The 15,350-nt window shown below is 41.6% G+C and overlaps 1 protein-coding gene across 2 annotated transcripts in view; it reads right to left on the reverse strand.

Annotated features, from left to right (window-relative positions):
• Positions 1-15,350, reverse strand: part of epha7 (eph receptor A7) — a 96,770-nt gene that overhangs the window by 11,867 nt on the left and 69,553 nt on the right. For both annotated transcript variants that reach the window (XM_046060088.1, XM_046060087.1), the window contains exons 6-9: positions 8,847-8,971; positions 7,057-7,225; positions 4,304-4,412; positions 2,472-2,527 (exon numbers count right to left, since the gene is read on the reverse strand). In XM_046060088.1, coding sequence (XP_045916044.1) covers positions 2,472-2,527; positions 4,304-4,412; positions 7,057-7,225; positions 8,847-8,971 — 459 coding nt within the window. The remainder of the gene's footprint in view (positions 1-2,471; positions 2,528-4,303; positions 4,413-7,056; positions 7,226-8,846; positions 8,972-15,350) is intronic.

A 15,350-nucleotide genomic window follows, 5' to 3' on the forward strand; every position in this document is an offset into this window, starting at 1 on the left:
CTACTTTACTCTCTCAGGCGATGGTGGTTCATACACTTAATAATGCTTGGTAGATTTATGACACATGATATCATTGTAGGGATGAGGGGGTTGTTGCCCTAATTTTCAAAATCCAACAGCAAGTGTATTTTTTTTTTATGGAACCAAAGAAAGTCTGTAATAATTAGAATTTTACAAGGAGCTGAAAACCTAGTTGTGAAATGTAACCACTTCTGAATACTTCATGTTAAAATCTTAATTCCACTTTATAGCCTTGGAATTAAAACATTGAAAAACAATATCAATGAATGTATGTGGTTAAAGTTTCCAAAAAGTAATTTCACGTTTTTCAATTACTTGGCTATTTTGTAGGAACTGAGATTCAAGCTCCCGGTGTTTCCTGTCTAGGAAGATATGAGTTTGATCAGTTCTTTTCAGACTCCTAACTGATTACTGTCCTAGCACTGATGTTTGAATTTAAATGATCAGTCTTTAATTTTGGGTTCTGAATTTAACCAACTTGTGTTTTTTGACCAGATGATTGTGAGCAACTAGAATATAGTTGAATTTGTGAACCCTATAGACAGTACACTGTATACCACTTGAATTGACATCAAGAGTTGATTGTTTTTTAAAGTAAACTATTTAAAAGCTATAAATTCAGTGCTATTTACATTTACAGTTAGGTATGTAGTTGAGGTTCAAATTCTTACAGCATTTCTTTTCAAACACTTCTCCTTTCTTTGCCTCTCGGGCTGTATACAAGTTGCCATATCTAACCCTAAGCCAACATACTGTATATGTTTTTGTAATGTTTTTACATGGTTTCCAAATCACTGACCTCCAGTACAGTTGAAATAATATTTTTTTAAAAGATTATGATGTTTGGTTATGAGGTAGTCCCTTGCTAGTCATAAATAAATGCACCATTCGGGATTTACTTGTTCATACACTGCTCTGAAAAAATAAAGTTTTCAGAACAATTTTGATTTCCAAATAACAATGTGTAAAATATGCTAAAACTGAACACCAATGAAAGATACAGTAAAAACAACACTGCTCTTTGGAAGGATGCAAATTATTATGTTTCTAGCATAATGTATGAGGGTTTTGAGGGATAAGTCAGGTATTAATTATTTTGTTAAACATAAAGTCCATCCAATTTCAAATAACACTGATCCAGGAAGCGTGCATGAATATCCATGAAGTGAGAGCAGAAGCAGTTTGTAGAAAATAAGAAAAACAAACAAGTTTAGAGAAAGGAGTAGGGGGGTTACCCTTTTGCACAATGTTCCAAATTAACAGCAAATTACAGAATGATGCACTATTAAGGGAACAGACCGCTCACGGTGGCAATTACATGATAAAAATATAACCTGTCAGCTTGAAAATATAATGAGACAGTACAGCCGTAATACGCTGGATAAATTCTGGACCAAAACCACAGAACAGAACTGCGAGCTCATCCAGCTGGAGAGACATTTATTCTCTGCATGGAGGACAGACATGGAAGCCAATCCAAAAGTGTAAATACAACAAATGCATTGTATTTCAGCGAGGGGATGCCGGCAGCTGAGATTTCCCTCCAGTTGCTCCCATAATTGCTTCGTCCATCCGAGATGTCAGCGGATCTGATAGGAGATGTCTTATCACGACTTCCTCTCTTCTACGTGGCAGACAAATTGGGTCTACATGTTGAATTTGCGTGCTATCTGGCTTCTGTCCTCCTGGCAGCCTCTCGTCGTTTGATATTGCGTGCCGAAGCCTTCCATTAAGCCCGACACCGGCCTTGTTTGTGTTTTCTCCCAGTTGTCTTTTTTTTTCTAAAGCAGGTGGTACCTGAGAGCTGCTGAGGTGGATCTGTCAGATACTTAGCAGTAGCCACCCTGCGCTCACCGGCACTGCCTCTGCCTCAGTCCTACCCTCGGTGACACCCCTGACCCTTTGTTTCCAAATCAGCAGTTTGCCTACAGCGCGGATCATTACAGCTGTACTTGGGGAAGCTTTCCGTAGCTGTATCTCCAGGGGCATCATTAGGACTGGTGTATCAGTGTTACTGATAGAAGGCACCCAGAAGCAGCCCCAGCGACGAGGCAAACTGTGTGCACACCAGAAACTCTGTCGCTCTCTAAAACCATCTGAGTTATGGCTTTTACATTTTTAAAGGAACACTCCTTCCTCACGGGTCAACCTCTACTCCCCTGACAGCTGTCACATTCGTGCGTTTGTAGCTTCCTTACTTCTTCATCACCACAGTCTACCCAATCAGCTGCAGATTTGATTTGATTTGATTTGATAGCCTTTAATGTCCCCGAACTTTGACTCAAATCCAATGAACTCGGATCAAACAGTCCATCCTGTTGGTGCTAATGTTTTTTAAGCTTCCTGTTAAGTATGCAGTAATTGAGATGTCTCTATCTGCGTGTGTGTGTGTGTATGTACATTATATGCAATATGTGTGTGCATTTCGGCTGATGAAAGCAGACACTCACACTGAAAGTAGAGCTCCTCGTCTCCCTCCTGGTCGGCTTTGCTGTACCCGCAGTGCCTGCACGGGGGGAGAGGCAGAATCAACTGATTGTGAAGGGAGGAAATAAACGCCCTAAATTATAAGAATTTTAATGCAGCAACTAATGCCGCGCATGACAAATCTCTGCTGAGCAGCAGGAGCTGTGAACCCAGCCCAGCCTGGTAAAGTAGCTTAAGTAATCATGTAACACATCAAATAAGGCATGCACTGTAAAAGACTGTTGAACATGTCTTGCAACAGGAATTTATAATATAACGTGCTGAAGGTTCCCTCAAGCAGGTGATCTGCTTCACAAAGTTGGTCTTTGAGTACTAACTGAAAAAAGGGATGACATGGGGCGGTGAAATAATCCACAAATGATGGACATGCACTTACAGGCCAATGGCTTTGTCATTGTGTCTTAGCTGGGCATGCCACATTTTTACCATGCCTAGCTATTTTGAACTACTGTGGACTCAGGAAGAAGGTATTAAGTGGGCCTGAGTTAAGATTTTTATGTTTTGAAGCTCAAGAATGACCTTTCAAGCCGTATACAGTATTACTGTTTTCAGAACAAATTAGGCTTCTCAGAAATGCTGTCAATTGGCATGTGATTGATAGTTTACTGTAGAAGTTTAAGCACTTTTAAATCATTTCGATTTTTTGCCTGTATGCCCACAGGTTTTTAACACATCATGGTTCTCTGTACGTAAGTGAATAGAGAAGAGTCTAAGTGTTCCAGAAATGTAAGAACTATGTTGACCATGGGACATTCTTAGTCACGGAATCTGCAAAATGTACTGAAATTGTTAAACAAAACAAGCCAGTTCTCACAGAATCTGTCATTCTTTTACATGCAGAGCTAACTGTGAGTGGGAACTAACACTTGCCATACTAAACTGACAGAAAAAGTATTTTTCAGAAGTTGAAAAAATTACATAGCATAACATAAAACCATGGTGCCATTAGATTTACCTCCTGTGTTTTAATGTTGACAAACACTGAGGGTATAACTAAAAGAAAACTTTAAAACAGGAACTCACAGTGGGGGAAAAAGTGGCTCCTTCCACATTGCATCACATGTCTAGTTTTTGTAGCCTATCAATGGAAATTGATTTGCTGCTAACAGTTCCTCTTGGTCTAAATTTGATGATCATAAGGCAATATCTGAAGTTCTGATCTTTTTTACATGATTTCTATACAGATTTATGGGCCCTTATCTCCGACTGACATTAGAGATATTGCTATCACTTAAAAGTGAAAGTGACTTTGACACCAGAGGGATGTGTATGACATCTTTGTGTTGTGGTTTGACCAAATGACTCAGAGGCAAGGCTTCAAAGCAAGTATTAAAATGGGGCCAGGGAAGGCTAATTGTAATAAACCCACTATTAAAAGTAAGCGCAGACAAAATGCCATTCGTGCAGATGAAAATACAGATGAAGTATGTGAATGTATGTGAATGTGATAATGACAATGGGCTTGGTGCTTTGTGATGGTGGAAAAACATTCTGTGCCATTCTTCTTCCTGCCCTCAGGATCTCACACAGGAATGTGGAGCCAAAGCTTTCTCGCTCTGGAGTACTTAGTCTCAAAATGGCTATGCAAAAATAGAAAAAATGTTGTTAGGGCTGGAGAAAAAAAAAAAAGGTGATGCATCACAACCCATTAGCACAGCATGCCACAAGATGATGGGTGCACGTGTGTGTGCATGTGACGAGTCCACAGACGTGGAGGCCTGTGAGTGACAGAAAGGCTAATTGACAAGCGCAGACTCACAGGAGCGGAGAGTCAATGGGGCCCGCGAGAGCGTACCTTCTCCCGATGATGAAGCCAAACACCATGAACACCAGGATGATGGTCCCCGCCACGGCCACAACCGCGATGATGATGACGGGGTTCTGCTCGCTGGAGACAATCGCAGCTGATGAGACGGACACACACATAAGACAGACATGCAGAAAGACAGAAATGCTCAGTGCACATCAAAAGACTTCAATCTGCAAGGCGTGATTGAGGCATGGAGATTGATAAACCCCCCCCCCCTTCTCTCATTCCCTCTGAGGGAGCGGAGGAGGGACGCTTCTATTTTTGAGCCATCCTTATACACACGGCTCTACTGTTTCAGAAAGTGGGCTTAATAGTCCCAGACGGCAACAGCGATGCCCTTCATCTCAAACAAAGACACATTCAGGTTGGACTGTTTCCCATTCAGAGCTCTCACAGTGCTCAGACTGTTTGCGTTGACAAACTGCCAATTGCTCCAAAGAATGGCTTGCCGTGGCATCATATAAAGTCAGCGCGAGCGATGTATGAGTGGGGAAATTCATGCATTTTAAATCAAGTGGATCTGCGCCGTCTAAATGAAAGGGAAAGATTGTGTTGTGGCCTGTCTGAGGAGGAGGGGGGCTGAAAAAAGGTGGTGACATTCGATCAGATGTTACTCAATCAGGCTTCAATATCCCTCCAGGTGTCTGTTTCGTCATATTACACGCTTGCAGGTTTCGCTCTTGAGGCTGGCACAGAGGAGGCTAGAGGCTCACTGCGCTGATCAAGGACACTTTGACTGGACTACAAACTTCTAACCTTGTTAGAAGACACACTCTGCCTGTGGTATGAGTAATTAGTGTGTCCTTTTATAAGGAAATGTTAAATGTAAGCTGGGTGGGGGCATGTTTGGGTGGGCAGGTTGGATGTTGGGGCTCAAAAATAGTGACTAATGTGGTTTTCACAAATTAGAAGAAGCCTCTAAAATAAAAGAAATATGCAATGATATGAATAATAAAAAAATAAAAAAAAATAGGCAACCTTAATAAGGGGTTTAATACATTTGAGACAAAAAGCTTTATTAATGCTTCATGAATGATTTACTAATGCTCTATAAATCAGTTATAGGCCCATATAAAGAACCTCTGGGTTACCAGGTTGTGAAAAATCCTTTTGGCTGGTGTTTACTGCATACAACGGACCGTTTGACCTCTTACCCTCAGGAGGAGTGTGTAAGTATCCTGACCAAAATCCATTTATTCATTTATTTACAACAACCCCTTTATTAATGACTTATTAACATTTATAACTGCAGGTGACTCACTAACTGTTGCTGTTTAGAAAGTAACCAAGTATCTTATTTGCTTTCTGTCTGACAATAAGACGATCAATCTCATGTCTGTGTGTTAAGTAGCTGGAGTCATATTTAGCCTTGATTAGCATAAGGACCGGAGGTAGGGAAAAAAAATACATCTGACACCTCTAAATCACACTAATGTAATACAGTGTATGTGTGTATTCCATGCACAATTTTTTGACTCAGTGAGAATCAGTGTCCAAAATCATGCCCTTTCACTTTTTCGCCTCTCCATAACAAACACAAAAGAGTTTCCTCTAGTGGTCGGTGGGTTAGATGGACACCTCATCACTGACAGGTGAGGTGAACCGTTTTCAAATCCATAAAAAAAAGGACACAACGCAGAAAGTAGTGTATGTGACACAGCTTTTTTTCTACCCTACTGTGTATCCATGTTTACAATATTTTATAATGCCAGACATTATGACCCATAACGCAAACACCTCACAGCAGCACCCCTCACAGCTAATGTATCCGATTCGATTTAAATGAGTTTACTGTCATCACGCTACAGCCGCTTGTCCTTGTGCTTAGTGATTTTTCCCATGACGTCAGCAATTTCTGTTCGCAAAGCAAATGATTTCCATAGTCTATCACTAAAGCAGCTGAAAAACATTAACAGGTCGGGCATAGATCTGGAGTTAAAAGCCAGTGTTCCAGAACAATGTGCTGCTATGCTGCTGCGGTCAAACTCGCTGATAGGTGCTTGTCATCAGTGTATTTGGAGAAATACTCTCTGTGACCCTTTGATTCAAAAGATGATCAGACAGGTAGAAACTTGCAAGAAAAGTCGGAGTGAACACAGTGAAGATTGTGAAGGAGTGACTGTGTCACATTGATTCATTCTTCCTGACTTAATGCTGCAGTAGCTAACACAGATAATTATTTCAATTTTCCAATATCTCCAGTTCGTCAATACAGATTTCACTTAAAGATGATAATTCTTGCAAGATTAGGAACATATATAACATAAACTAACTGCAAAATATATTATTCATTATTGGTGTACTGCAAAAGCTAATACAGAACATTTCCAGAAATTGTCTATACTGTTTCCGTTTCTGAGTTCACTTTTCTACTGCCATTTATAGTCAAAAAACAATTTTGAACATAATATATAAACCTAAATTAATAAATAAATATGAAGCATGGGTTGAATTTTACTGTCAAAAAGTCTGTGTGGGAATTAATAGAATGGAGGTTTTAACTCTGGGACATGGGGAAATACAAAACAGAACTGCATTGGGCAATGTATCAACAAGAAACAAGTAGAACGTCAATCAAGTCTTATCCTGTACTGCAGAATAAATATAGTGAAATCTGAAAATGTCCAAATATTGACTTTAAACTATCTACAAATATTAATCCACACAGAATGTATTCATATTCGTTTACATTAAAAAAGTGTGTGTTCTCACATTGGTAGCCTGTGTCTAAATCCTACCTGTGGCCTCTTCCTTGGTGGTTATCTCTAGTCTGGGGCCAAAGGTGCCATATCCTGCCTCTGTGAAGGCCCTGATCTGAAACACGTAGGCCGTGCTGGGCCTCAGGTTGTTCACTGTGGCTGATGTGGACTTGGACCTCACTGTGGAGTAGATCCGGTCCTTCTGATCCTGTACAAAGAACAAACCATATTTTATTCAAAGATTCAATTTTCAACATCCAGCCGCTGTGTGAACGTCTGGGTTATAACCCACTGAAGTCTTGTTATCGCAGCATCTTTGCTTCAAAAATACCGTAGATACTTCAGAGGATGTAATTACCTGCCCTTTGGAAACGCAACAGAAGTGATGTAACAAAACCATCCAACATTTAATAGTCATTTTATATTTACTCAGTATATATGTCATGAGTTCTGAAATAGCATACAGCTTATTTTTCTGAGTTGAGGCAACCAGACTTTTGTATAAAACAGGATGTCATTAGAGAGAGGGCCTCATTTCCAAATTTAGTATGAGTATAACTGTTCATACTTTATAAGATGCCTCTCTGGTTTCTGATCAGCTCCTGTTTCAGTTTGCAGTTGATGCCCCCTCAACACTTCCTCTATGTTTACCTGCTGTCTTGATAAACTCAGTATAATGTGCATTTCCACAGAACTAATTCCATCAGTGCTTGTACTTTGCCTTGTTTTTTTAAAATCGCTTCTAAGCTACCTTCAATCAAACTTCCTGCACAAATGTTTCACATTAAAAGCCTTCCAGTGGCTCCAAGGGCAAAATCCCATCTTTCCATGGTAGACTTTTAAAGTGACACGCCGGTTGAAAGTGTTGCTTTTCACTGACAGTAGCTTCAACACTGTTTTTACACTGATGGAATTAGTGTCATGAAATGTGCATTATGTTCCATATAAGGTATTGAGCTACAACACAGCAAAAATGTTTTTTACCCAGCCTTTATTAAATACCAGCTTTTATTTGAGATTTTACGGTATTAATTTAAAAAAATAAATTTTACTAAACCTATGCATGAAGTTATAATGCTTTACACTGATTTTATATTACATCTCTTATTTTAACTGAAATTCTTTTCTTAGGCAGCCTGCCACACAACACACATGATATATGAAAATATCTTCTCCATCCAGGTATCCATTTGGATGCTCCGGCTGCACGCACTGTGTTCTTTTGTTGTTGATCTGTAAATGTTTTGCTCGGCAAAAGCCCAAATGGAATGCCAGGGTCTGTTAGGGGTGTAGTTGTTGTTTCCAATTTTCCACTTTTACAGCTGGGCAGACCACAGCCACAGTACGTGACACAGGAGACTGATTCGTCAGTGCTTGCGAGAGGCTGTGGCCAGCAGCACTGGCATCAGTGCTCTGCTACCCTGCCTTTGATTTGCTGGGTTAAATTTGCTCCATTAAACCTTGCTGTAAAAAGCTGATGTGTTCAGACTTTAGACACAGGAAAGCAACGCTACAATCTCTGTAGAAGGGGAAAGGAGATAACAGTAACAGATTGCTCATTCTGGCAGTGCAGCAGCCACGGGTAGTGTGTGCGCTAACATGTGCGTGGGGGCGGCTGTGAAGGACTACAGCCTGATTAAAATCTTACGAGCATCTCATTCATTATTGCAATTATGAGACAAAGAAGGTACTTCCAGAATCTTGTGAATTCCACTCACAGCAGCATGCAGATAGAATACAAAACGAAGAGTCGGCAAAAGCGAGTGTGATGTGAGACGTGGAGGGGAAAGGCTTTCAGAAAGATGCACAGACAAAAACAGCAAACTCACTTTTTCGTAGTATTTGATTTCGTATTCCGTGATGACGCCGTTGGGTTGGTGCGGCTCCTGCCAGGAGAGCTGGATGCTGCGCTGCTGCACTTTCTCCTTGATGACCTCGCTGACCTGGGACGGAGCTGTTTAGACAAGAACATGTCAATAAGCAGAGGGCAAACCCTCTCTGCAAGCGCACGCATACAGCCAGCCACTAATCAGCTGCGCCGACTCCTCCACCGGCACTCAGCGGTCCTCGCAAGCTGACGAATATTCACAGGGACGCTTGTTTACACCTCATGATCAAAATTTCAATTACAGTGCAAACAGCAGAAGATAGCGTTACCCCAGCCCTTGGAAAACTGCAACATGTAGATTATGAATGACAATTCGGTTCAATTAATTCCAACATTTCCAGCAGAACAAGCAGGCACTTACTCCCCCTGATGACAGAACTATTCAGAAAGCCTCTTAGAAGGAGAGGGGGTGTACCTGTAACCTCCTGACACCAGTCTTATGCACACCAATTATCTCTGCCTCTTTGCATCACTCATTTTAAGCGTCTGGCTGCTTGGATTAAGTGCTACCACATTTAGATTTCCTAAACAGTACACACACAAACACACACACAAGCACACACACACACACACACACACACACACACACAGAGTAATATTCTTTAGTTGTCAATACCTAAAGGTGAAACAAGGTACTGAAGTTGTGTAGATGGAGCTTCCTACATCGGTGCCATGTCAAGTCTCAGCGTTCAGCTCATTCACAGCTTCCTTTCCTGTAACTACTACCAATGCTACTGCTGCAACACCTCGCTCTGCTACTGCTGCAACACCTGCTATAGCAGCTGTACTGTTAGTGGTACTACTGCTGTTACTGATGTAGCACCAACTACTGCTACAGTACAGTGTTGCACTTCTGATCTAATAATGCCAAGGCCACTGCTGCTGCTGCTCATGCTACTCTTCCTGCTACTAATTTTACTATAACCACTGGAAGTGCTGCTGCATCTACTTTTGCTTTGTTTTTCACATGCAAATCGACTGCTGTAGACAAACCTATTGTAATTACTAATGCATTGATTACATGTAATTCAAGGAGAAGACAATGGTCCTTGTGTCCAGATCATCGTTGATTGATATTTTGGCTGTAAACAAAACACTGATCTAATTTCACCATATGATGTTGCTTACAGAGAACATGTTAGCAATCTGTTGCCTTTTTACACATCCTCCGGACACACAGCAACATTAGCCTTCATTTAGATTCTAGTGTCGGCCCACCTGTAAGAGCAAGATCCACCCGACTTTTTTTTGTTCTCATTTCATTCGGGCTCATTTCCAACCAACTCCTGAGAAAAATATCTTTCGATGCTAAGAGTTCCACGATGCCTACCAAACAGTCGCTAACTTTGTTAGATGTTAAAAAACAGCTGCCTGCTTCTGCTGGAGATACAGTTCATCAGACGAGTTGAGGGCCCAACACCCAGCACAATGAGCTGAAAGATGCTAAAGTGCAAAGTAGAGTTGAGGGGAATTGCACTTAATAATTCTTTGACTTTTAAATGTCATATTTTCTTAAAACCGTTAAAATATCTGCCAGTGTCGACACAGGATTTCAACCTGTTTCCATTCTCTAAAATTCAGGTTTGTTTTTCTTGATTTTAGAGCAGCTTATATTTTTCTTCATGATATACACAATCCTTTCTAGAAAGTACTGGTAACAAGTAACATGTTTAATTGAGGCATTTTTAGGACTTAGTTATAAAAGTTAGCGATTTCAGTAGGAGATTTATAGTGTGTTACTTCTGCTACTAGATTTGCAGCTGTGCCTTTTGGTACAAATTCCATTACCTATACATCATTACCATCCTCATCTTGATTATAATCACTATCATTTTTACAGCACTTTTCTTAAAGACCCCAGCGAGGGAAAAAAGGGCAAGCTTTTTGTGTTACTAAACATCACCCCAAGGAGACGATGCTTTCAGAAAATATACTTACTGAAAATCTGCTCTCTGAACAGCCTGAAAATCCTTTCTGTAAACATACTGTGAAATCTTGATGACTCATGCTGCTCTTGGGGCAACACATATTAATTAACACGTCTTAGCAAGTTTGGAAAGCCGTCGTGGGGACAACTCGAACTCCAAGGTAAAAGCCACTTGTCAGAAACCGTATTTGATTTCTTTTTTCCTGGGTCTTTCATGGATCAGCGGAGTGCTTTCAAATGAGAGGGAAATGAGTGACAAATTAATACCAAAGAAATCTGCAGATTGTACAGTCTTGTGAGTCAAGTGACAAAGATATGCTGTATTTTTTTTTACTGAACAACAACGAGAGACAAAACCCTTTTCCCTGGACTAGCCGAAGCTGCTGAAGTGTCTTTGTCATGCTCAGTGACCCAGTGGTAGTGGACCTCCGTAGCCTTAATGCAGCCTGACCTGAGATTGTTTTAAGATGACCTGCCAGTAATGACTCCGGCTGGATTAAAACCTCATTAGGCCTCATCGGTATTCCTGACAGTAATGCTCATGACAGCGGACACCGAAGACCTTGTCAAAAACCCGCTGTTGTGACATGTCCCCTCATAATCCACCCAAAACACAGGAACAATGTATCCTTTCTCAGCACAGTCAGCCGGTCAAAGGAACAATTAAGTTTTCTCTCCCAAGTCACAACAAACAGTTAGTGCAGCTTAGCCTCATCCAATTTGGCAATTGGCTTTCTCTGCCCCCCGTCCGGGCACGTCCTTGAAATATGGACCTTTCTCTTCCGGGTCCTAAATCTGGATCAGTTTTATGGGTGCTAAATGACACATATGTGTTTACTGCTTTAATCTGACATTTTCTTTCAACCTTCGGAAGATGTCTTTTTCTACAATGCATGTACACAGAGAAACATTATTTCAGTTTATATATCTCCACAAATAAAAGCTTGAATTGTCATACATGTAGCTGTACTAACTGAAAAATTGCAAAAGAGAGTGAGAGAGAGGAAGCGATCCTCATTTGTAAAAAACCACATACTTCAAAGACACATGGTTTTGGAGTGCCGGCAGAGATACTGCCAGGGCAGAGCTAGCACACATCATGGCGAGCTTCTTTCCCACACAGCTTCTTTTCCCCCCCAGAGTGTGACGCAGGCTCAGGCACCAGATCTGCCCCATTTACACCCCTTTGGCCCGCAGCTGTAGTAGCAATGACTCAGCCTCCACTCCCTTACCCTGCCACGGGTAACAGAGAGCCGGGCCCTGTGTTTCCACAGAGATCATGAGATCAGTGAACAGTATTAGCAGACTCAGTGTTCCACGGGCTAAAAGGTGATCATTTCAGGAAGGGGATTTTCAGAATTGAAAAGCAGTCATTCTCGATTTTTCAGGGCTGTGAATGAAGACCAGAGTTGAGCTTTGATTCTAAGAAAAGCCTGCTCCTCAGGCTCTCTCCCCTGCAGATCACTCAGGTGGCACTGTGTGACAGACATTAATGACAGACCTGATATCATGGAAACCAGAAGCAGCCACTCTCAGACTTAACATACCTGTGGGGCTTAGCATGGCGGAAAATTGTATAATTGTTATGCCGGTCTTATAGAGACTGTTTGGGAAGGCATTTGTGCATTAATTTTGCAATATTAGAAAATGTGTCGGTGACCCTGAAAACCTTCCCCTGTAATGCTAACTGATCCAGAAGCCAGCCGCCACCGTGCTCTGCATGTGAATGTCTTATGAATACATTAGACAGTGCGTTTTAATATCCTCTTCTTTCGCTCAGCTGGCTGATTTCAACTCTGAGGCGAAGAGCAGAGCGGAGGTAGTTCATTACATAAGCATGTTTCTCTGCCGTGCTTACCTCATGGACCGTACCAGTGCTATAAACTCGTGTATTAAGTACTGCTGTTTTCCAGATGTGCTCACGTAAGGCCTGTGATCCTATCTTTGTCACAAGTGCACAAGATCGCTGGCATGTAGCAGCGTTTCAAAGGTTTTTAATTTGAGCAGGAGATTGTAACGTCCCCTTGAGGATATGAACAACAAAAAATCCTTTGGGCCCAGTATGGGCACATAAACAACCGTAAGGTAAGCAACACTTTCCTCACAATTCAAACAGTGGAAATAAAATGACACATTTGGAGGTACTGCACACATATGCAGTCTTAAGGTTAATATCCCGCTTTGCTAGCCGACTTTGCTCACCGCCATGTAAAGTATTTCATACTTTGAATGGCATTAATGCATTTCACATGTCTATTCAGTTTCCTCTTTCATCACTGCAGAACTGAATGTTTACAGTTCAGCGGAGTCTAGTTGTTAGACTGAGGGATCATCTCCGGCAGCCTGTGAAACAAAACCCTGGCGACAGTTTGGTCCCGGCTGGTTGACACTAACGAGGTATGACATAATCAAGATTACTTCTACTTGATGTTGTGACTCCCATAACATGGCGCAAAGAAACTGCTGTTAACTGTTGCCATCTTGAGAAACGTCAATTTAAGGAGTGCCCGATCCCATAAAAAGGATGATTGTGGACCCAAATTACGCTCTTTGTGGGGATTACAAGACATGGAAGTAAAGGTGCACTCCAGCTATTTGGTACTATACTACCATAAAGTTGGCAGACTCATAAGAGACAGATTTGAATAAGAACGGTCAAAATTGAAGCAGCAGAGGCCAAGAGATGCTGAGCTTTTGGTCCTAGTATGAGGCAAACTCCAAAGTACTGGATCCTGCATTTCCCACAATGCAAACAGTATTATTTTGTTACTTTATCCTACCTAGTAAATGCACTGTTTGTAACTCTTTCTGTTCCATTTGATTCTTTTTCCTTTCATTTATTGTCTTTTCTTCCTCTGTGCTTATTTTATTTTGGCCATATTCTCATTGTATCCTTGTCTGGTTGTATTTCCTTTTGTAAAGCACTTCGTAACATCATTAAAACAATCCTGTATACAGAAAGTTTATTATCAATGTTATTATTTCTGTTGAAGATTGGTGGAATTCCCCTTTACAGTCAAGGTTAAGCAGTTTGGGTGGGTTTTGCTCATGGTTAAATGAAAACCACTTTTGCTGAAAGTAAAGACTTAACTCGGGCTCAGAAAAGTCGCTTGCATGAGTTGAGAATTGTACGTGGGTCGCTGGATTTGAAGGCAAATGTATCGGAGCAGTCCATCTGACCTCCACACCCTCCCTTTCTGCCACTGTTTCAGTGTGCCTGCCTGCTCCTTGTCGTCTCCTCTCCATATAATCTTCTCCTGGTGGGGAATGTTTGTTTCACCCTGCCCGGAGAATGCAATTTGCATTTTAAGACAGCGCCATCCCTTCACCATATTTCATGCGACCCCAGCTGGTTTTTACAGCAGAAATGCCTATGTATGTTTGTGCGTGGGTGTTTACTTGCCTGTGTGAACCCAGCTGAAAGCGCTCGCGTGGGTGGATGTTATCTGCCCCAGCTACTCTCCACCTGTCTGCTGAGCTGGCCAGACGAAACTAGCTTGGAGCTTAGCTCTGAAGGCCATTCAGCCACTCAGTGGGCAACACACCTCGAGGATTCTTGAATTAAAAGCAGAATTCCCTTTAGTAACCGTGTGCACTTGGAGCACGCTCAGTGAGTCACAGAGCGAAAGGTAGAGACAATAATAGACCTGGGCTCTGATGAATGCGAGGGGAACTGTCAAAATTGGTGTGACAATTTTCTCTCTATTGCTACAGGGCCAGCGTCTCGCTGGGGGCTTTGAGGCTCCGCACGGCATTGCATTTCACCAGCCAGTGCCAACCGGTGCCATGTCACCTCTGCTTAGATCCAAACAGGGATAAAAAAGGAGGACTGATGCAGTCAGAGGCACTATTCATTCTGTGTGGGGTTTGAGGCTTTAACTTGAATCCGACATCCAACAGTGGTTTGTTTTTTAAAGAATATTCAAGGCCTAGTCCGGAATAATCATAGTTTTGTCATCAAATTAATGTGGATCACTAAAGGTGTTTCTCATAATGACAAATTATCACACGAGTATTTCTAGCCTTTTTTTTTTAGCTAATTTTGGCTTCTTTCCTACAAACTCACTCACAACGTCCACTCACTTTTAATGCCAAACCTAAACCACCTGGTTGGTATCTATATTATCAAATCTGATCAATCTAATTTGTTTATAAGCTCTCCATTTGAAAGATCATGTAGAATTTAGCCGGACAAAGCTACAGTTGCAGCGTCCTCCTATCAAAGGCAAATGATATAATTTCGGGAACATTTGTTAGCCTGATGATTCCTATTCACCACAAACACTTGAGGTGGAGGTGCATGATATACCCTTGAACCAAGTGTGTTTGAAAATAGAGTTTTAAAGAGCCTGGCAGAGGACGGAGCGCTCGCTGCATAACAATGCCAGTCGAGGCAGGGACACCTTTGGTGACCATGTGGGGAGGTCAAAGGCGGCTCCGTTTGAAAGCAATTAGCTAGGACTGATTTGAAGGAGACCCAGGCTGGGTCTTTCATGTTCTATAGGGCTGACAGTTCCA

Source organism: Micropterus dolomieu, linkage group LG10 (genome assembly GCF_021292245.1).
Source record: "Micropterus dolomieu isolate WLL.071019.BEF.003 ecotype Adirondacks linkage group LG10, ASM2129224v1, whole genome shotgun sequence".
Taxonomy (NCBI): Eukaryota; Metazoa; Chordata; class Actinopteri; order Centrarchiformes; family Centrarchidae; genus Micropterus; species Micropterus dolomieu.